We start from the raw sequence: 24,235 nt of genomic DNA, 5'->3' as shown, positions 1-24,235 counted from the left end.
GGCCACTCTCGTCGAGTTTGCAAGAGTGGAAGAGATCCTTCGGAGTGAAAGGAAGAGGTCCCTGTTGTGTGAAAGCGGGACGTTCAGCTGGGGTGCAGCTGTGATGCCCCCACCTGGGGGGGGCGAGGGAGACTCGTTCGCGCCGTCTCCTTCTCCCGGGGCACTCCATGCTGCTCTTTTTCATCGCCCCGCATGAAGGTCTCTCCACATCCGGTGTTCCCCAAGTCTTGTGCTCAGTGCTGTGGGAGTATGGCCACCTGCGGTGCACATTCGGTGCTGCACAAGTATCGGTGCAGCCATTGCATATTCGGTGCTCCGAAAATATGGGCACCATTGCACGTTCGGTGCTGCGCAAATACTGGGGTGCCACCATGGTGTGTTCGGTGCTGTGCAAGTATGGGCACCATCGCCTGACTGGGGGTGTTCGGCGTTGGGCCGGGGGCTGGGAGACCTCCTATCGGTGGAGGTGGGAGAGGCTCGTCCGCGTCGCCTCTCCCTCCCAGCCCAACTTGGGCAAATTGTTGTGGAGGTACGTGCAGGACATCCCGCCGTCCAGAGCTGCTGCGGCTGTTACGGAAGGGAAAAGGAAGAGGTGCCTCGTTCTTCTCTGGACATGTGGCGGGACTACTTAAGTCCATCCAGGCCCGTTGCGGCTGGCCGAGGAGACATGTGGCGGGACTACCTACAACTGCCCAGGCTGCTGGCTCCTGCCTCTCCTCCGGCTCCCCCATACGTTAAGATATCCTGACCAAGAGTTGGCAGCCGGGCCCGCCTTATATGGGTTGCCGTTGGTTGGGCGTAGCCGTAACCCTGCCCTACTTTGGAAGGTTCCAGAATGGGGGGGGGGCGAATGTTCTGTTTGACTTTCATTTTCTACAGTTTACCGTTATTATTTCTTGTTTGTTGTGTTAAATTAAAAGTTCAAGTTCATCAATGGTCTACGGATTTTGTTTTACCATTTCTTTCTTTCCAGGTTGCTTTTATGCTAAGTTTCTGCTAACAGAGGTTGAGCAACACGGAAACACGTGTAGAGGGATGGCGCAGATTCGTATATTACATACACACAAACTCAGACGGGGGACAGTACAAGTACGACATACAAAGACCCAAGACGAATATAAAACAGTTATTGGTCATAATTATCTCTTTTCGTCTGTGAATTTAAAACAAGGCTGGGTTCCCGTCTTGACGTTGCCCGACCTAGGAGAACTTGAGCATGCCGCTGAAATTGTCCTGGCGAAATCTGTGCCATCGGGCATAATCAAACGTGGTGGTTCTATCTGGTCTGTCTATGTAAGTCGGGTTCTTCTTTGTCTCGCGCTTTTTCTCATACTGCCGATCTGTCGTTCCTGTCGGCCCTTTGCCTTTACTCACGCTCAGTAGAGTCGGGCATTGGGCTTTCCAGTGTCCGACATATCTACAAAAAGCGCATTGGTCTGGCCCTAAGTCTGGTCGTCTTTTGCATAGTGTCGGGGGATAACTTGTGGGTAGCGGTGTCCTGGGGTTGTCCTGTCGGTATATTTCTCTACTTGGTTTGTCCTCGTCTTTTCTCTGTCGTTGCATAGCCTCTCTGCGCCACATACCGAGACTGTCGAGCATAATAGGCGTTGTCTTATTATTTCGAAGGGCTATTTCTAACGTTTCTATTTTATCAAGGTCAAAGGATCCTGCCAGTGGCCACTGTTTGTCTTGACTTTCTTTGGTATACCTGTGCCACAATTTATTATAGGCTATGGTAACTAATCCATAGTTTATGAACATGTCCTTATTAGGGGTGCCTTCTAGTGGAGCTATATGGTCCACCTCTAATACACGGTCCGGGCTGAACCAATTATCAATCAATGGGGAGAAGACAGACATGACGGCTCGTAACGAGGGACTAATAAGTCAGCAGTGCCTATCTTATCACTAGGTGCAAAGACTAGACAGAATATTCCTATTCTACGTTGTTTGCAGGCAGTGAATACCTCATGAACAAAAATAAAAAAAGAGTAACCAAGAACGCGGAACAATCAAGCAATTAATAAATAAATAAAAAGGATAGAAAAAGGACAATGGGGAGAGTAAGTAGGGCGCAAAAGTCTGCGTCCTCTACCCTTTCACTAACCGCAAAGAGGAAGCTGTTGTTTCCGGTTTGCAGACAGAGAATCTCCAGAAGACAATCTGTGAACAGTAGTTCGGGGTTAAAGAACCCAGTTTAATCAGTGAGGGAGAGGGGAGTCTCCCAAAAACCGTTAAGAAATAATAGAGTCAGTGGGGGAGAAAGATAGGCGCGACGGTTACGTTACCTATCCTTCACCGTTTGCAAAAGAGAAGGAGCCTACTGTTTCTCCGTGTGCAGACAGTGAATCTCCAAATAGGTCAAACAAAGAGTAATACTAGTATTTTATGAATAATCAAGCAATCAAACAATCAAGCAATCATTTCGCAACTTGTCGTGATTACACGACCTTACCCGGACCATGTGGACAGTTTCTTGTCTTCCGAATCCAGCGCCCGTTCGTCCTCTTTTTCTCGTATTTCTCACGGCACTCCTAATGGTTCCCAGTCAGGACCGTAGATCACTCGAGAGAGGTCTGTTCGGAACTAGTGAAGTTCGGATGATCGGCTGCCAGACGAGGGTCTATTGGGCAAGAGCTCTCCCGATCGTTGCAGTCGTTCACTCTGTCGTCGGGACCTCTCCCACTGGATCCACGAGTCGCTGATGGGCCCCACGCTTGGGACGCCAATTGTAAAACCTGAGTCGGGTCGGGGACAATCGGTATTTGCCCGGCGGTATTGCCTCTGTGACCCTCTAGTTATTTAATCAATGAAGAGGCAGGCGCTGGAGACTGGAAGGCAGGAAACAAGGTTTTTATTCTCTCCGGAGGAGAACACAACAAAACGGGCAGAAGGTATCGTTCTGAGGTGCTCTAGCTACATTTCTGAGGCCTGGCCTCTTATACACTGTTTTATGACTTTATTGCAGATTACATATTCATGTTAAAGCTTTGATGTATGGAAAAGACATTCCCGGAACTCCCCTTTGGGCCCGTTCCCACACACATTTACAGTTGAAGTCCCCACCCTAGTCACAACAGGTGATGAGTATCGCGCAGCTGGATATTCCGCCGATTCACGGAATGTGGGGGGTTTGATCGGATCTCATGGAGTGGGGGCTTTGATCAACCCGGGGATCCTTTGGTGGGGGAAGCTTTCTATTGTACGGGGAGGGGCAAGGAATGGTATCGGCAGTGCTGGGTGTCGGCCTGGGAACGGGGAAGACAAACGGGCACACGGGGAAAAGGGGGGTTTGCGTCTAAGGGCCGGGGATCATGAAAGGGAAGAAGGGAGGTGTCGCGCTGGGAACAGGATGAGGGCCTGGGGCAGAGCAGCGCCGAAGAGGGGTTTATGATTCAAGACAGGTGCAAGCAGGGGGTTGATCAGCGTGCAGGCTTAGTGAGGGCGAAGGGCTATGTCAGGGGCCAGCGGCATGAAAAAGGGTTCGTTCTGATCAGGGCATCTTAAAATGGCGGGTGCGCACGACAAAAGTGTGGCATCAGGGGAAGAGGCAAGATGGCGCAGATAATGTTCACCAAACCGTACTAATTTTCAACAGGACTCTCTGTATACTCTTGTGTAACTCAGCACTATGCCAAGACACTTTTTCCAAACTGGAAAGCAAATTAAAATTGGCTATCCGGGTGCAAGGGAATGGAGAAGAAGGCTTGCACAAGTCAATGATAGAAAACCATTTGGCTTCACATGGAATCTGAAACAGTATCATGACTGGATTTGGCAGAATTGGACAACATTGAATTACAATCACATTAACTGTGAGCAAATCTTGCACAATTCTATATTTCCATTTGGTTTCTGGATTCCCATAATAGGTGAATTACATGAGCTTCCCATAATATCTTTCAAATTGTTTGTTCAATGAAGCACTCAATTAAAGGTGTTATACCTGCAATTGTCTCTGGGTAGTGGTTATATGGTGGGATTCGAAGAAATTCTGCATTTGGTTTCAGCATAATTTGTATTGGAGAACATCCCTTTGATCAATCCAATATCTTTTCCTGTGAAATCCCAAACCTCAGGTAACACAGTATTCCTTAATTCCAAAGGTCATTCATTACTCGTTAATAAAGGAAATAAACCTTCGGCTTCAGTCCTTTGTTTTGACATTTTGAATACAATGTCTTCATCATGGGTATGGAATTCAATTACCTTTGGGGTACAATAAATGGAACAATTTGGTTTGCACAACAGGTCTCGTCCCAATCAGTTTACTGGACTTGAATCACAAATCACGAGTTTCGTAGGTCCTCAAATGACTTAATTCGTACCTTAACAGACAGATACAGGATTCAACATTAATCAATTTGAACCTCCCACAACTTGGATTCTTTCTCTAGGCAGGGGGTGGTTGGGAACTTCTGCTGTTCTTACCAGGTGCGTCCGGCACCGGTAAGATCGGTGGGGCTGGGGCGAGTCAGGGTGGAAGTTGACAGACTAATGGATAGCTAAAATTAAATTAAAAACTAAATAAAACCACTTACCTTGCGCTCGCCGGATTCCAGAGCAAAGCAGTGATCACAAGGGAAGAGGTTTTATTTTTTTTAATTTAATTTTACCTATCCTGTCGTCTATCGACTTCCACCCCTCCACCCCGCCCTACCGCCCTTACCTGTGCCGGCCTCACCTAGTTTTTACAGTGGAACAGGTAGCATTAGTGTTGACAAGAAACTAAATAGGTGTTCCATTTACTTTACCATCCAGATAGGGACCACTCTGGTCTGCCTCTAACGATGTGCCAAAACACATTCTTCCACCCCTCTCAGGGATCGTCATTGCAACACATCAGAATCATTATCATCAATCGGTATCTAATATTGCTGAGTAAATTTGGGTTTGGATCAGTTTGGTCATTAGTATGGAATCCCACATTGTATTTTTGAACCTGACCATTTATGTGTGGCATAGGACCTTGTGGCATGTTTAAATTAAAAGATTTCTGCCTTTGAGTCTGCTGATTCTGCATCATCTCACCTGCTTGGGGCTCTGCATTTCTACCCTGGGGTACCTGTCCATTCACTTGATTTATTGGGATAAATCTAGACTCGCGCTTTCAATGCCAGAACTTCCCGCAAACATGACACAGATTGGTCTTTTTCAACATCTCTATCGATCTCCCTCTACCTCTGCCCTCAGGGGACGCATTCTGTTGTTGTCCACGACCTACTCCTGCATGCCTGTATTCACTTGATAATTTTCCTATATGACAACAGCACAGTCAGTACCAACTCCCTAGTAACCTTTCTTGGTTGCTCTCATTTTTGCCAACATCAACATTTCCTCTAATTTCTTACATTCGGAATCTACTTCATCTCCACAGTATTGTGCATACCAAAGAATCTCGTCTATGGGTTTGCTCTGCCAACAAATCAAATGCTTTTGTATCATGGCACTTATTTCAGGTCTTAACCCATTGATAAATCGATACACAAAATGTCCCATATGCTTTGCAGACACATTTTCCATTCCACTGTACTGCTTAAATGCCTGTAAAAGTCAACCATAATACGCATGCATTGCCTCCTTTAACTCCTGTGTTGTTCTATCAGCCATTACCCAATCAATTTCTTTTGGAGAAATCTTTTGTTCCAAATAAGTAATGACTTGATTATATTTTTTCATTCCGGGAAACATCCTTTACAACGCAACTTTTACAACGCAGTGCCTTTACGACGCAACTTTTACAACGCAAACCATTACAACGCATTGCGCTGGGGGGCACTCTAGGATAGAGAATAAGTTTAATTTACTATCCAACACCTTCCCTAGTGTCCACGGGGACTAGAGTTGGAAGAGTACATTAAACTATTCACTATCCAGCACCCCAAAGCGCTATGCGTTGTAAAGGTTTGTGTTGTAAAAACCGCATTGTAAAGTCATGCGTGGTAAAAGCATGCCTTGTAATGTCATACATCCTTTCATTCCCTCAGGTGGTGGTGCACCAGTTCTCAAATCTCTAGCAGGTTCTATTTTGGGCCAATCTCTAGCAATTTTACATTGAGTCCATAAATCACTAGGAACCACAATGTCAAACAAAGAATCAAAATCTTTTAGTAAAACCTTTGAAACTTTCACAAATCTTTTACCTTGTCTTTACCATTTAACATGCTTCTCCCTTAGTTTTGGGAAATCATTTGTAAAGGACATTATATCAGGTCTAGTCCATGGAACATGAACATAACCTCCTCCTGGCACCCCCCTCATTGGACATATTTTAGTTTCTGTTTCCCCTTCAAACATTGGATGCATAGGCATAGCCATTTTCTTTGTTTCCTTCTTTATAGCCCATATGCCTTCCCATCTCTCCAACTCACCACATTTCCTAAGAGTTGTCAATAACTCCTTAATCTGTAATCTTTCACCTGAGGGATTTAGACTCACAAGATCCTTGTCACTGAAGTCTAGTCGATTAACCTTTGCCTAATGTTTTGGATTTCGGTATGTCTACTCCATATTTCGGTGCAACTTCAGCTAATTTGTCATGAGTATTTCTAGCTCTCCTGGTAATATCTTTACATACAAATAAGAATTCATCATCCCAGTAATTAATTATTTTACCGGGACCGATTGTACCCAAAATCATTTCTTCCAACTCCACTTGAAGTTTGCTCCATCAAAAGATTTTTCATTAGAATTTTTCTCTACTAATGCTCCCTGAACTTCCATCGCCCTTATTGAATGTTGATTGAACTATATCCTTATTCCAATCATCAAGTTCCTGTGGACTAGGCCCTATTGGTCTATCTATTACAGCCTCTTCTGATTTTCTAGTTGCACACTCCATTCGCGGGGTAAAATGTGTTTCAGAACCTCTTGTTCCTATTTGCAAAGGGTTTCCTACCATGGCTTGTGGTACTCTAGTGGGAGTCTCCATATTTCTCTCTATGGTACCTGATAATGAGGTCGGTCTCACTCGGTTGTGTGATCCATTAGTTTGAATTGCTTCAAAACTAACTCCTGATTGATTTGCTCAATGATAAATATCACCATTTAGATGTGTCGAATGGAGACTTATTTGTATCCTACTCTATACCTGTGGGATAATGTTTGCTCCTCCCTAACTGGTCAGAACGGGAAAGGAATGTAACTGGTGTCCCCCATTACCTGATTGATACAGAGGAACCACAGGTCCTATGGTTACTGGAACTGAAAGAGCATCAGGAGCATTTAATATTTTAGGATTATTAAACCCTGCCCCTCTAGTTGTTTGTTCTTCGATCAGGAAAGGGTTATTCGGATTTGACCTATTGGGCAGGGAAGGGGCATCTGGTTGAGTTCTCACAAAAGTATTTGACTCTGTTTGTGATTGTTCTTTGTTATATGGTGGGGGTCAATTCAATAATAATTCATTCAAAAACTCATCATCTATTTCATTATCACGCTCATCTGTCAATGTCAATGTTTGAGAACTCTCAAGGTGTTTTTACTTTTCATTTCTTTCCATTATTCTCCTTCACCTTGTTCTAAAACTAATACAGAATATATCCGTGTTCCCTCTGCAATATCTTTTCTCCTGATCTTCTGTTGAGAATCTCATCTAGCCTTGATATACCTATTTAAGGTATTCTTATATCTTTCCTGAAATTTCTATTTTTCTTTCTGATGGGCAACATGTTTCCATTCTGCGGGAGCTCCAAACAGCATAGGTCTTGGAGGTGGTTTAATATCATTCAACTGTCTCCTCAAATTTTCAATAATTTGTATATTGAATATTCCATAACATGGACAACCTAAAGGTCCATCATTTTCAGTATACTGCATCCAATTCTCTATCCACATGCAAGTAGCCTCTCCCTTGGGTCATATATAAAGTAGGCGTGCTTTCAGGCGGTATTGATACTCCTTCATAAGTAGGTACAGCCATATTTCCCTGCATTAATGTTTTTATACTTTTCAACATTTCCATGGTTGTCAATAAACCTTTTAACATCCTTTACAAATTATTTCACCCAATTCTCTAGTAAACACTTCCTTGTTATCGTTTGAGCTGCCAATCCCTGTGCGACTCTCTATTTATTCTGTCCCAGCATGGTTTCACACCAACCGCCGATTCACAGAGTGACACTCTATGTTGTCAGACAACTCTTTGCAGCTACCCCGCCTTTACAATCCAACTGGTTTTCAACACTAATCTTAAAACAGCTTATTAAAAGCACTATAATCAGGCAAATGTTCAAATATGCTCTTGCCTGCTCCACTAAAGAGAAATTATAGATCTTCATCCAGTCAGAAATTTGTTTAAACATACACTCCAAGAGAAATCTCAACCAGCGCGACTCCACCTAAAAATCCTTATGACTCTTCTCTGTGCACTTTGAGAAAAATCCCAAAGATTAAACTTCACACTCTCACAAAGTTCACTTTTCTAGTGGTATTGCTGATGATGTCTCATGCACATTACCTTCGAAATACAGCAGACAAACGTACTCAGGGTATGCCACACTAAGACCAACCATAGGTGTATATACCAGGATCTTAGGCCACTTTGGACCTGATAACAACTTGAATTCAACAACCACATATTCAAACATTAAGTACTAAACATTGGACTACTAATTCTCGCTAATTACATATCAAGCATCGCACAAAACCCTATTAATACTCACACCACTTGTCTTGTCCTTTTTCGTTGTTTTTCCTTCAGAACTGGTATTTGGTGAAATATCACTGAACCTGGACTTTGGGTAAATCTATAGTGAGCTGAATATGCATCCCCCTTATATTACAGTTTTGTCAGACAGCTAAACCATCCAACACGCTACCAGAAAAGCTATTGTTGCGTTTTGCAGTGGGGCAAAATTGTATTTTTGTATTTCAATGATTTTCTGTTTCATTCTGTCACTGCGACACCAAAGCCACAGCAGCAAGACACGAACCCCTCGGCCAAAAAGGTTCCATTGCACTCGCATACCAGCGGGCACCAATTTGCTGTATTACATCACAGTTTGGCTATCCTCGGATGTTCAAGCTGTCAGTCTTAATGCTGCAAAGTGGGTGAGCCAAACTCAGCTCCAAAATCTGAGCAAGTATACACGATGAGTTTCGGGGTGACACCCCTTGACATCATCAGAAATGTCAGACCACTCTGTCCTATTGGTTGTCTTCGATAGGATGCAGATGATGTACTAGGTAAAAAGTGTACAATCCGGCAGAGTTAGAATACAAGTGGCAATCTTGCTTAAAATTCCCACAGACTTCAGACAATTCAGTTCATGAGTTCACGTTGAAAAAACAAAGCCTACATGGAATACGACTCCTTCACGATGTATTATGCTAAAATATGAATCTTGCAATTGCATAATATAAAGTATTAGTCTTTCAAATAAATGCATTAATATCACTTAAATCATATACTATACGTTTCAAGTATAGGGTAATCATAAAGATTTTGCAAATGCCAATATTACACATATATAATGAAAGTACATATAAATCCTCTTGGCACACATACATATAAGTGTATTTGATGAGAGGTTCACAGGAACAACTTTAACTAAAACTTGTTTAGCACTTACTTTTCTTTTGTCATTTTCAGTGTACAAGTTACACACAAAATATTTATCTATTTTTAACACATGAAACGTTAATTTTTGTATGTAGAATTTCTTTATTACTAAGATCAAATTATCACAACATAGGATCAATGTCATTAAAGTGTTAATAATTCACATCTATGTAGTATACATGGAAATATAACATGAGCTCATTCTTACATTCTGCATGCTTTAACGGTGCAGTATCTAAATCAGAGTTGCATTTTGTCATTTCAAACAACGTGAAAGCTAGCACGTTTGCCATTAGCTATATAGTGTAGTGTCACAATTGTTTTCTTTGTTAATTTGTTAATTTGTCTCAAATTTGTTAAAGGAAATCTCTGCTCTATCAACAGTGAGGCAAACTAAATAGAAGAATACAGGATTATTAAGTTCATTCAGAAGAACTATCTTTCAAGGGAAAGAAGACTTGTCCCAATCTTGAGTCAATGAGCCCATGGTCCTGTTGAGGCAGCTCCAGTATGAGAAAGTCGACCTCAATTTTAATCTTGTTCTACATTGGGTTCGGTTTACTCTTCTGGTGTGATTTCCTGGTTTAGAAGGTGTAACTTCTGTGGAAGTTGGTATAATGTCCAAGAAATCTATGAAATCGTCTGGTTCTGTGAATTCGGATGTTTTCCTTTTATTTGGATCGCTCACTATTGCAGAGTCGAGGAGCCCATATTTAGTGTTCCCTTCACAGTTTTGGACAGATTGCCAGGAGTTTCTTTCTTTTCATGGCAGTTTCGTGAAGTAGTTCTTGTTTTTTCACAACCTGCATATAGTTAATACATGCTGGTGTCGTAACAGACATGCCATTACTGGTCCTGGGCTGTTTGTGGCCCTAGAAATATTGGATCTAAGGGCCAGATGTAGGTCGGTCGGTAACGGCCGAAAATCGGTATTTTCGGCCGTTACCGACCGGTATTTCAGGAATGGTATGTAGGGCCCTTAATTTTACAGAATCGGTAAATTTACCGATCGGTAAATTGACCGATTCTGTAAAATACCGAATCGGTATTTTTACCGATTTGGTAAATTTGAGATGTAGGGGGGACTCTTCTGAGTCCCACAAGCCTTACAAAATCGGTATTTTACCATCAAATCCAATTTGATGGTAAAATACCGATTCCGGTGTGCATGCACATGTGTGCATGCACACCTCTGCCATATGACAGGCACACCTGCCCTTGGGGCATGTATGCCTGCCACATGGCACCCGAGCCTGTTTTGGGGGGGCCAGAGGGTGTCAAAGTGACACCCCCTGCACCCTTGAGAAATTCGGTATTTACCGATTCTGTAATTACAAAATCGGTATTGCCCATTGATTCCTATGGGCTTCACAGCCCATAGGAATCAATAGGAAATACCGATTCGGTAGTTCCAGATTCGGTAAATACCAAATCTTAAAGATTCGGTATTTACACATCTGGAAATACCTACATCTCCCCCCCTCATATTTACCACTTCTTAAATACCGAATCGGTAAAATTCGGTATTTAAGAAGTGGTAAATAAGATTTACCTACATCGGGCCCTTAGTTTGTGCTGCTTCTGGAACTTCAGAGCCCTGTAAAGGATATTTTGACATATCAGGCATGAGTTTACTAAAAAAAATAAAAAAAATAAAAGTTGGCATGTCTTTCTTCTCCATTTCTTTGGGGAAGCTGTACAAGTGAAAATTGTCTCTGTGATAGAGGTCTTAAAGATGTGTGCGTTTGCTTCATAATGGCCACAGTTTGTTACCCGAGTGTGTTTGCATGTTTAATCGCTTTTTCCTGAGGCCTTTAGACTTCTCAGAGTCTCTCCTCATTTTCAGGTTGGAAAGACAGTCCTCAGGGATGCCACTTCATTTGATGTATCCCATATGGGGATGTAGAATGTGCTCATTTTGGTTCTAATCACAGTGATTTCCTTCCAAATATTTTCTGACATTGTTTTCAACACGCTGATGCTAGCAGCCGGATTTAGAACCTGATAGGACCTCAGTAAAGTGTAGCTGTCTGTAGGAATTGGGGGTTGATATGAGAGAGAGGTTTTCTGCATGGATGTCCAAAGAGATCTTGCTTCTTGGGGTTGTGGTGCAGTGTGGCTCGTCTTGTATGTAATGTCACTGAAGTACTATTTTCACTATAAATCCAGATTACGAGTGAAGTAGATGAATGATACTTTGTGAAGAGGGGTCTAGAAGTCACTGGTAAGTTAGAGTGAACGTATCAATCGTTCAGATGCAGATGCAGTGGAACGGGACTATATGAAAAAGAATAGCCAGAATCCTGGATTGTCAAAATGCTGGGTTTTACAAGAGGAATGCCATAGGGATGAGGCTGATAAGCAATACTTACAGACCAGCGAATTCAGGGACCCCTTCTATCCATAGGTAACCTCAGCATTCCAGTGAGGCTCTCTTCCAAAAGAATAGTGATGCCTTTTAACGCAGCACTTACTATTGCCTATGTTTTTTTTCACTGTTGTTGAGGTTCTAGGCTGGGTATACAACCTTTAGAACGCAACTTTTACAACGCAGTACCATTACAACGAAACTTTTACAACGCAAATACTATTACAACGCATGTATTTACAACGCATGTTTTTACAAAGCAGGTACCTTTACAACGCATACCATTACAACGTAAGTATTGGTAAGTATATAATTATATTTAAAATGTTATATGTTTTTTTTTTTTAAAGGGGTATTTTTAGGGTTCAGGGTCAGTTTGGGGTTTTTGGGTAAAGGGGTATTTTTAGGGTTCAGGGTCAGTTTTAGGTTTTTGGGTAAAGGGGTATTTTTAGGGTTCAGGGTCAGTTTTAGGTTTTTGGGTAAAGGGGTATTTTTAGGGTTCAGGGTCAGTTTTGGGTTTTTGGGTAAAGGGATATTTTTAGGGTTCAGGGTCAGTTTTAGGTTTTTGGGTAAAGGGGTATTTTTAGGGTTCAGGGTCAGTTTTAGGTTTTTGGGTAAAGGGGTATTTTTAGGGTTCAGGGTCAGTTTTAGGTTTTTGGGTAAAGGGGTATTTTTAGGGTTCAGCGTCAGTTTTAGGTTTTTAGGTAAAGGGGTATTTTTAGGGTTCAGGGTCAGTTTTGGGTTTTGGGGTAAAGGGTATTTTAGGGTTCAGGGTCAGTTTTGGGTTTTTGGGTAAAGGGGTATTTTTAGGGTTCAGGGTCAGTTTTGGTTTTTGGGTAAAGGGGTATTTTTAGGGTTCAGGGTCAGTTTTAGGTTTTTGGGTAAAAGGGTATTTTTAGGGTTCAGGGTCAGTTTTAGGTTTTTGGGTAAAGGGGTATTTTTAGGGTTCAGGGTCAGTTTTAGGTTTTTGGGTTATGGGATATTTTTAGGGTTCAGGGTCAGTTTTGTGTTTTTGGGTAAAGGGGTATTTTTAGGGTTCAGGGTCAGTTTTGGGTTTTTGGGTAAAGGGGTATTTTTAGGGTTCAGGGTCAGTTTTGGGTTTTTGGGCAAAGGGGTATCTTTAGGGTTCAGGGTCAGTTTTGGGTTTTTGGAGTACAGGGGTACAGGGTAAAAATAAAGTAAAATTAAATTTAAATTAAATTAATTAAATGAAATTAAATTAAATTAAATTATATTAATTTAAATTAATTTACAATTAAAAAATTAATATATACTTACCAATACTTACGTTGTAATGGTATGCGTTGTAAAGGTACCTGCGTTGTAAAAACATGCGTTGTAAATACATGCGTTGTAATAGTATTTGCGTTGTAAAAGTTTCGTTGTAACGGTATGCGTTGTAAAAGTATGCGTTGTTAGGTCATACATCCATTGACAATATGGTTGTCTACTACCACTGGTAATACCGATGTCAGGTCTGTCTCGCTCCATGACACTCTTGCTGGTAGAATCCGCTCTTTCTCTTTCCTCTGACCCTGTTCTGACCTCTGTCAGGGCACTTCTATACTCCTTCTCCTAAACAAGAACTACCACGCTGTATGTCAGTTTGTTGTTAAACAGGTTGATAAGCAGGCACGTTGGTGCCAGGCCGATCGTTGCCTGTGTCTGTCACGATTCACTCCCTGTGCTCTCATGCCCACCACCAGGGGGCCAAATTGTGGGGCTTTCCAGTCTTATAATATGCTTCCAGACACCCCCCTGCATGCATATTCTGATTTCCAGACATTTGGACATTATTTAAGAATTGACATCTATTCCCAATCCATGCCGGGTTTTGTGAAAGCCAGTCTGCTCATGCTGGAAACTCCATTACCTATAATCCCCGGCTCACTGCTTTGTCTCCAACCTGGCAGGCCAAGGATAGGTGGAGGAATTCAGCTCACCTGTATCTGACTGCTGCTAGCCTGCTCACACCTGATGCATGTGATTACTGTGAGCTCTTTTAAGCCCCAGCTTCCTTCAGTACAGTGTTGGTCATTGTAGCTGTGCACCGGTGAGACTGATCCGTTTCCAGTGTTTCCTGAGCTTTTGATATCCTTCTTTCCAGTAGTTCCTGAGCTATAGTTATTGTGTGTTCCTGTACCGCATCCGTTTCCCTTGTTCCTGAAGTAGCACTGCCTGCAGTGCTACCTTGACTTCTGAGCCTTAGCATTCCTTGTTCCTGAACTGCAGCAGTTTCCCTTCTCCTGAACTAGCACTGCCTGCAGTGCTACCTTGACCTCTGAGCCTTAGCATTCCTTGTTCCTGAACTGCAACAGTTTCCCGTCTCCTGAACTAGCTTTGCCTGCAGTGCTATCTTGACTACTGAGCCGTAGCATTTCTTGTTCCTGAACAGCAGTTTCCCTTGTTCCTGAACTAGCACATCCTGCAGTGCTACCTAAACTTCTGAGCCTTAGCATTCCTTGTTCTTGAACTGCAGCAGTATTCCTTGTTCCTGAATTAGCACTGCCTGCAGTGCTACCTTGATTCCTGAGCTTTTTCTCAATTCTAGCAGTGGGTACCAGCCAGCTCATCCCATTTAGCAAATTTGGCATGTTTTATATAAATATATAAATCGATGATCCGTTTATAGTGTTGCGTTTGCAGGTACGATGAACATACAATTGATCCACATAAATCCAATGATTTAAGAAAAAGAAAAAAAAGATTCTTCCAAGTCTAACCTTGCCTGCCATTTTTCATCATGTTTTCCAAAATCATCTGGTACCCCTTCCAACAGATACCCATATATTTGTGAGGTTGAATAAATAATGCCCTTTGTTAAAATCTCCAACAGGGGGATCTGTGACAAGTCTGATAGTCCCCCAACCTTTCTGAATAGGAAATCCCTCATATGTGGAAAATAAAAATAAAACAGGTCCCAAAATTAAATCTCCCCCAACCTCTTCAAATGAAGCCAAATGATTCCCTGTGAACAGATCTCGGATCCTACCCAAGTGCCCTAGTTCCCATCTGGCTAAACAATTATCATGGAATATTCCGGGCAGTTGATTGTTCCGTAGCCTTGAGTGTACCAGCTAAACCGACCAACCTCCAGTTTTTCTCGTATGGCTGTCCAGTTCCGGAATGCTGCCATCAGGGTCTTAAACCATGTCCTCTTATAGTAACTCGGCTCAAACATCTTCAGCAGACATCCCTTGGCCGATGCCCCAATCAATAACTCATAAATTGAAAGAACCAAACTGGCATTCCCAACTTCAGTTACCTAATTATTGAATAAAGGGTAATAAAATTGCAGAGCTGCCGCTAGATAATATAATTTAAAATTGAGGAGCGCCCAGCACCCTCACTCTCTCGGTAAGTACAGAAATGTATTTGCCCTCCTAGCCTTCCTATATGCCCAGATAAATCTAGCCACCATTCTTAATAATTTTGGAAGGAATATCATTTTAACAAGGTTACCTCTTTCCATTATTGAGAGGTTTAAACTATCCCATCTCCTAAAATACTTCCTAATTCTTTCAATAATAAGGCTATGGTTTACAATACCTCAATGCTCCAAATTAGCTGTAATACTAACTCCCAGATAGGTAGCCTCCAGTACTATGCAAATATCATTAGCCGGTGTGTATCTATTTATGACTATCTGCATTTTCGCTTTATTTAGCAAGAATCCTGAGTAGGTCCTGAACTCCTCCGGTATCCTTTCTATGGCCCGACAGCACTATCTGGATCACTGGTAACTATTGTCACATCATCGGCATAGACCAGAATTTTCATATCCCAACCCTGCAGACGACTCAACTCCCATTATCTGTAATCGAGACACGGGGCTGAGATACATCACCCGGATTGCCTGAATGATAGGCCTCCCAAGCAAGCCACTAGCCTCCATAACCTTCCAGAGGTACTCCCACAACACCCTGTCGAAAGTCTTCTTGGCATCCAACAGGGCGGCCCCCAAGGATTCCTCTTGGACCACAGTAGCTTCAAACAACAATATTACCCGCCGTACATGATCCAAGGTCCTCTCCCTGGGATAAACCCATGCTGTCTGACTAAGACTAATCTGTGTATTATACTGCCAAGACTGCTGGCCAAAAGCCAGACTGCCGGCCAAGATTTTAGAATGGAGTTTAACATCACTGTTTAACCATGTGATTGGTCTATAAGAGCCCAAAGCAGCACGGTCCTTACCTTTTAATTTTTTTTAATCATATTTGCTGTTCTCCGGGACCCAGGGGTGTGTGCCCCATTTCTAACATGCTTAAAAAGCTCCAGCATGTCCTGAAGAAGTCCTACAGAGAAAATCTTATAAAATTCCAGTGTTTTAGAATCTGTTCCCACCGCCTTTCCAGGTGGAAAAGACTGAAGGGCCACATGGAATTCTTCTACTGAAATATCTGCCCATAAAAGTAACCTCTCCACCTGGGTTGCTTCAGAACTTGACACCGGATCCAGATATAGCTTTAAATCCTCAGGGCATACTGTGGGGGGGGGCTTTATAAAGGTCCACAAAAAATTCCCAGAAAGCCTCTCTAACTTCGGCGGGATCCGTTACCAAACTACCTTGCATATTCCTAATCTGACAGATATGCCCCGCCGCCAGCTTTTGCCTTGACCTAACTGCTAACAGTCGCCCCACCCGTTCATTGTATTCATAGTACTACTGATCTCTGATCACGAATTTACCTGCAAATTCTCAGCCGTAAATTCTTTCAAGTGTGCCTTAGTTAAAGAAATCAGGTTTAGCACTAGAGAAAGCTCTCTCCTGGAGGCCATAGCGCTAACCGATTCCGCCACCAGAACTCCAACTTTTGAGAAAGTTCTTTAGTCTGCCCCAGACCCTGCATCTGTTTGGTGATATTGAACCTAAAAGTTTCCCCTCTAACACCAGCCTTGAGGGCATCCCAAACCATCCCGGGAAAGGAGCTACCTTTGTTAAATGTAAAAAACTCTAGAATCCAGCCTATTAAATGCCTTATGTACTCTGGGTCCGACAAAAGAGCCTTCTCAAAGGTCCACCTTCTGGGCACACTACTCACTCCATCAAGAGAGAGTTCCAAGACGATGGGGTTATGGTAAGACATTATTCTTAGGAAAAGTTCTTCCTGAGCGCCTCTAACAAGTAATGGAGAGACCAAGAAAGAATCCAGCCTCGCCAATTCACAATGAGGGACTGAATAGTAAGTGTACCCAGCATCGGGCGCTTTCAGGTTGGCCAGGCATCTATTAGACCAATCCCATCTACTAAATTTCTAAAAGATCTAAACGATTGCGGTATGCGCCCAGTCAGACATGCTTCATTCCAAGCCCTTTTGATCATTTAGATTGAAATCCTCACATACAATGGTCAGGTCAGGCACGGCTATACTACAAGCAGTTACAGAGCAATCAGCAGTTTACTATCTCTCTGTAGAGAGTCCATTTAGGTGTAATCTTTAGCGACAAAATAACTTGTCATGCCCTAATGTCCATTCATACTCAGTAAACCAAGCAGTTCTGTTTATTGCTACCCTCTTTGGAAATTAGTATAATCAGGCTCTGGCTGGGTCACATAAAGTCTCTCCTTCCCTTCCACCTCTAGAAAGACTTTTAATAAGTAGATCCCTGTATTCCTTAATGAAATATACAATTCATATAAGCAAATAAACAAGAACAATTAGTAACTGTACATGCAAACAACCAAAACATATACAGCTTTAGAACCTGTAAGGGGGGTAAGTGTTTTGGCTGCTGAACAATAAGCTGTAAAAAGAATAAACTGAGGCTTTGGTGTTTCATTTATTGATAAAAAATGAACTGTTCTTTTGCTGTTATATGACCATTTGTTTACAGTTTAGGGTCGGTGTGTGTTTAAGTAAACTAAACACAACATCTATCACAAGCTGTTAAAAGTTTTCAAAATTAATCAAATGTGGAACTGACTAACTGGCAAGTATTCAAACAATCTATGTTTGTCCATGGAAGACAATGCTATTAGAAGTGCACGCTCACTGTGCATTACAGTATCGAATATGTGTCAATGAAAAATATTACGTTCAGCTTTACAATTTGTCTTGCTAGACAACTGCACACTAGCAAATGTTTCCTTTAAAAGCAAGCATGTCATCCAGTGTTGTGTAGAAGATCAAGATTGTGTCAAATTACATTTTTTTTAATGTCTGATTTCTTTTTTCTTTTTAAAGTCTATTTATTATGGGTTTAACTGCATTGATTTCGAAAGCCAAATTCTTTCCAAGTTTAACTGGAAACCTCTTTATTACGCAATGTGGTCTTTCCTTTAGGAGGCAGGGCATGTTCTTCAAAGCCTATGTATCTCATTACGAATGTGAAAAGGTGACATAAACATCCATATACATTAATGAGTTGCATAAAAAGAACTTAACAGGATGGTTTAATGTCATGATAAAACATATTGCATTTTTAGGTTTGCTAGCTGCACTCCTATAAAATACAAAACTACAAACTATGAGTATTTGTGGAGTTTTTCTCACTGATTGTCTCTCAGCTTATAAGACTCCAACAATTCACAGTAGCCTAGGATGGTGCGCGCTGTTGGATTTACTACTAGCCCAAAGCGGAAATAACAGTATGTCATTATATAAGGATCAGAATTAGACAACTGACTACTTTCTGGCAATTGGAATGATGTTGAACTACTATTAAGACATTGTATCTTCCTGTGAAGCAATATCCATGTGCAGTATATACTATTGTAAAGACTAAGGCAAAGTGGCTAACAAATTCAGTTTTAAGCTTAAGAAATAGTAAACGGATAATGAATAAACACTGATCGCCAGGTCAACATTACTGTAATATAGGAGGCCATGACACGAAAGCTGCACATGCCTTGAAGGGAATGGGGTGAGATACCACAAGAGGAGAACATGGTTGTGTGCGATCAATAGCTGAAAAACATAATAAAACTGTGCAGGTGTGCAAACTAGACACACCTGCATGTAAGTCAAGTATCTCCAGAATGCCATGAAGTTAGAAAGGTCTCCACTGGCTCCAAACCTCCCTGAAGAATAAGGCCTATACGGGCCAGTCTGAATCCGTTTTTAAAAGTAGAGTTCTTTTGTCAGCATTGACACCACACAGGGTATTTGCTTCTTCTCGCTGAAACGTGGGTCATCAGACCACGACTCAAAGCTTGTCGCCACCATAAAGTTGACTCTGGTTAGGATCTGCATAATCTCCAGTTGCTTCCCATGGTCTGTGAGCATCTTACAAAGAGACTGCACAAACCAGGATCCTCTCCCAGGATTCCTCCAAGAATAGTAACCTGCAACAAGAAAACAATTTCAGTGTAAACATTTTATTAAAGATTCCTTTTTGACAGATAATTTGAATTATACAGGTAGTGTTTCCAAAAAACTAAAGGAACGAATGGCCTTGAATGCCGTTTGGCTGTAATGAGTTCTAGAATACTTGAAAAGGCTAAACATTAGGATGAGGCCAAGTCACATGACTTATCAATTAACTTGGAAACTACCTTCAGAATCTAGTTTTGAATTGTTTATGTGCCTACCACCAGTTTAAGTCCCAAAGACTTTGAGAAGTCCATTATTCTTTATTATTAGAGCTACAAAGATTCTATTGTGGAAATATAAGATCTTCTTTGCCAATGCTGTTCCGTATCAGCAAAAAGGAAAGAATAAATAAATATTTACCTATAATCCGGGCCCCCTGATATACCGCCATAAAAAACTTGTTGTCCAGAGATTTTCATTTTTTATTTGTATTTTTGGATCATTGGAGAAGTAATTTTGCTTGGATAGTAATTGCTGATTGGGGTCTAATTTGTCTGCCCGATATTTTAAAAAATGGCGGATGTGTTGCAGTGTAATATTTCAGGAAGTCTGAGACCTATATACTTCATTTTGGTGTCAAAAATGTTGGTTTTGGGTGTAAAGTAGTCTTATAGAGACAGAAAATAACTCTTCAGAGCAACCCTTTCACCATTTTCCAAAATGGCAGCTATGATAGGGGAAGAAGAGAAATATACCGAAATGAAACAAATAGTAATGGTTATTAATACTTTTATGTATACACCAAACCTTTTTTATGATCTGAATATGAAAAATAATGTTTATCACTCCTGTTTTAGATACATTTCATAGTTCACTTTAATTATTTGTTTGTCAATCGCTCATGGTGCATTTACAGAATGTTGAACACTTGAGAATAGGATAACGACAGGGACATCTTTTTGAAGCACAGGTTTTGCATTGTAAGTTCTGTGGGTAGAGGCTTTAGACATTTGGTAGGATTTAGTATCCCATTCAATATGCATGATCCAAAACATTTACAAATCATCTGATCAAATAGAACATTCTTTTAATGAGTCCACACACAGACTATGACGTCGGTTGAAGGCCACTTAGCGGGACAGATCTCTTGAACCCACTGTACCAAAGGGATGTATGAGGGTACAAAGCGTACCGTTACAACGCATACTGTTACGATGCAAGTTTTATAACGCAAGTCGTTACAACGACTTGCGTTGGGGGGTGCTGGATAGTGAATAGTTTAGTTTACTATTCCAACTCCAGTCCCTGTGGATAGCAGGGAAGGTGTTGGATAGTAAATTAAACTATTCCATATCCTAGAGCGCCCTCCAGCGAAAGTCGTTGTAACGACTTTCGTTGTAAATCCTGCGTTGTAACGGTACCGCGTTGTAACGGTTCCGTTGTAAAGGATGTACCCCGTACCAAAGATAGTCAAATGTGTGACACTCGGAACTCCTTTTACATACATGCGCAAGGTATTTTCTGCGTCTTTAAAGTCTTCTTTTGTTTCTACAAATCCTTCTAGAAACTTCAAAGGTTCAGCAGCAAATGTTGCTAATAGTTTAATCACCCATCTCTGGACATCTCTGGGACAAGGGAATATGATGCGGGATTAAGTGCCTTTTTTTGCCTGTTCCATAATATATCTATAACTCTCACAATCCTTGGGGGCGTGGCCAAGGAGCCAAGAATGGCTGATGCGTGAGCTCGGAGCTTCGCGCCGGCCCTTTAATTATTCACATTTCTCTGCGAAGCTCGGGACCGGAGGGCGCCTAAACCCTTGCTTAAGGGTGTTGGGACTCCAAGGGCTAGGCCCAGTGTTCGAGCATGCCCCTGGTGTGGCTGTGAGGAGTCTGGACTCCGGTTGCCTGCCGACGCCCGCTGTAAACAAAATGGCGGCCGGCGGTTGAACGAAGGCGTAGGATGGGCTTCCCTGGAGCCTGGACCCAGCTAGAGGATACGCGCACGGTGGTCCGACATACCCTACAGTAAGTAGCGCAAGCCTGGTGCAATACGGAGGTGACAGCGGCCTGGCGATAAAGCGGGGAGCACGAGGTACTGCAGCCATCACTGGCGAGGGGCAGTGTGCTGTTGGAGCCCAGTGGGGCCTCGAGGCTTGAGGTGTGGGCCTCGTTCTCTGCCCTATGCATGGGGAACAAATGCATGCTATCCCTGCAGAAGGAAGGACAGCTGCTTGGACTGGACATTGCTATGTGGTGCCACTGTTGGGGGTCCTTAAACTAAACTGATCAGGGACAGTCTGCTGCCTGGGCTGGGAAGGGCTGCGCGGAGGTCTCATTGGCACTCAGTACTGGCCCTGTGGGGTCCTGAGGACGGTGCTGGGGACCTGGCCCTTGGGTTCGAAGCTGAGGCCAACTTGGAGGTCTTCCTGCGCCTGAGGGCTTCGGCGATGTCAGAGTGAGACATTCCCGCTCTCCTTGGGGCTTGATGGAGGGGCCCGTTGCCCATCTGAACTGACACAGTGGAGCAGTGGACACCAAACTTATGTTAGCGCACAGTTGAGTCTCGGGGAGTTTGCGGTACGGAACCTTCTAGCCCTGCTTGGGCCGGTAGTTCTGGATCCCCGTGGGTCTCCCCGTGGAGGCCGGGGACAGCACAGTGGGGGCGCACCCCTGAAACCCTGTAGAAGCATTTGGAAGAGGAAGAGGGTTACTGCCCAAGAAGGGAGGTGAAGATTGCCCAGGACTCTTGAGTGGGCAGTGGCTGGGGTGTAACCCTGGGACCCGGACAGTGACACATAGTCTAGTGAGCACACCACAGGGGAGGTTGCTGTGGGAGTAGTGGGACTGGGACCCCAAGGGGTACCATAGTCCTCATCTGCGGAGCGACCGGCAGAACTCCGGAGCTAGCGGCTGGCGGTCCTTACCCCCTTGGTGGGATCCCTTGACTGGGGGATTTGTCCAGCACCATGGGAAAACCTTGAGGTAAGCAAACCGGGGCCCTGCACGACCCGGAGGATAGTGCACTGTAGCAGTCGCGGACTACTGAGAAAAACCAGTGCAGCTGCAACTGAACAAGATACTGGAGGCCATAGCGGACACAAAAGCAACCCTCCATCAGGACATCAGCACGGTGGCGGTGGGGCTCGGGCTCCTGCAAGAAGAGCACAAGAAGCTCTCGGAAAGTGTGAAAGAGACGGAATCCTGCAGAGCGGTAATAGTCCTCGCCCAAAAGGCCCTGGAGATACAGATGGGGGCTCTCACAGACAGGGTGATCGTGCTGGAACGATGGGCTGAAGACGTGGATGGGCGCAACAGACGGAACAACCTTCCAGTTCTGGGGCTGCCGGAGGGAGTTGAGGGCAAAGACATGGTGTCATACTTGGAGCAGTGGCTGAGAAGCGTGGTGGCACCTGAAGAACTGTCAACCTTCTACAATCTCGAAAGGGCCCACAGAGTCCCGGTCAGGCCTCTAGCGCCGGGGCGCACTCCGCGTCCAGTAATGGACTAGTTGCTTCATTTCCGGGACAGAGATGCCCTTCTGCAGAAGGCACGCATAGAAGCCCCCTACACTGTTAATGACAGAAGTCTCCCTCTTCCCGGACTATACATTGGAGATGCAGAGAAAGCGGGCTTCATCCTGAGAGAGGAGGGCCTTCAATACTCTCTGTTGTTTCCAGCCCGATTGCGGTTCATTTTGGAGGGTACCACTCACTTCTCTGGCAGTGTCAATGAAGCCTGGGAATGGCTCTAGTCCTACAGAGCTGGGTCCTACCGGTTAGTGGGCCCCGGACCGGAGCTAAAGACAATGACAGAACTGGGGAGGCACTCTGGGAGGCGGTCTCGTAGAGGAGCCCCTAAAAAACTGACTGCCTGGAGATGGAGAGAGCTGAAGCTTGCTCATCGAAAGACACCAGTGACTCTGACACCTCCCCTAGTGGCAGTGTGAAATTCCCAGTGGTGACACTGAATACAGCTGATGAGACCATCTGAGGCCACCTGAACTCAGCGGTGACCCTGGCTCCTCTATTGCTGCTGGTCTGTTGTTGGCTGACCTGTAACTGGTGGGGCTGGCGATCTCCGAACGGTTTGTATGTCATGCCTTTCACTGTTCACCCCCCACTGAGAGTCTTGCTGGGTTAAGACCTCATTCAGGGTTATGTTTCACATGTCGTTTAGGCAACTGACCATTGACAGGCTGTCCTGGGGTTAGGGAGCTGTTCAAAATGGGGGTTCAATTGTTAGAATTCTTTGTCTCATTGTTTGTAGAGGAGGGAAGGTGTGCACCACAAAGAGGGCGGGCGGGGAGGGGTTCCCCCTGATCTGGTATGATGCTTATTCCCATGGACATGGCAAGCAAATTTCAAGCTGTAAAGTTCCTTACATGGAATATCCGTGTAATGGGCACAATGGCTAAACGCCAGAACATTTATTCCTATCTGCGGCGTAGAGATGTGCACATCGCCTTCCTCCAGGAGACACATCTTAACAGGGAGGAGGTTGGGAAATCAAAAAGGAGATGGAGGAGCCAGATCTTTGCAACTACCTTCTCAGCCTTTGCTAGGGGGTTGTTAATCTGGGTGAAACCTGAGGTCCCCTCTGCCCTTGAACACTCCTGGCTTGACACTGAGGGGCGATACGCACTACTTACGGGTAGATTAGCGGGGCAGGAGGTGACACTAGGCAATGTATATGCGCCCAATCAGGATCAGGTCGGCTTCCTGGAGTCTCCCTGGCTGTCCACCTGAGGGGTCACCTTATCTTGTTACAGTTGTTCACTCCCACCTTGACCTGACGGGTACCCAGCCACATCGCACGGCAGTGCGTTTCCGTGCCTGGTTGTCCCACAGGGGCCTCGAGGATATATGGAGATTGCAACATGCTAGGGACAGGGAATATTCCAATTTTTCACCCGTCCACCAGGAGCATTCTAGATTTGATGCCTTCCTCTGTTCCCAGGCCTTCAGTAGTTCTGTCTCCCACTCTGAATATTTGGGGCGCACTTTGTCAGACCATACCCCGTTATTAATATTACATCAGTCATCAGGGA

At 43.7% G+C, this 24,235-nt stretch overlaps 1 protein-coding gene across 3 annotated transcripts in view; it reads right to left on the bottom strand.

The window, feature by feature from the left end:
- Positions 1-17,695: 17,695 nt before the first annotated feature.
- Positions 17,696-24,235, bottom strand: part of LOC144755187 (caspase-7-like) — a 635,423-nt gene continuing 628,883 nt past the window's right edge. For all 3 annotated transcript variants that reach the window (XM_078643851.1, XM_078643853.1, XM_078643852.1), the window contains exon 7: positions 17,696-19,218. In XM_078643851.1, coding sequence (XP_078499977.1) covers positions 18,995-19,218 — 224 coding nt within the window. In that variant the 3' untranslated portion in view covers positions 17,696-18,994. The remainder of the gene's footprint in view (positions 19,219-24,235) is intronic.

Source organism: Lissotriton helveticus, chromosome 5_1, assembly GCF_964261635.1.
Source record: "Lissotriton helveticus chromosome 5_1, aLisHel1.1, whole genome shotgun sequence".
Lineage (NCBI taxonomy): Eukaryota > Metazoa > Chordata > Amphibia > Caudata > Salamandridae > Lissotriton > Lissotriton helveticus.
The sequence above is the reverse complement of the archived record's forward strand: the minus strand, read 5'-3'. Positions and strand labels throughout refer to the sequence as shown.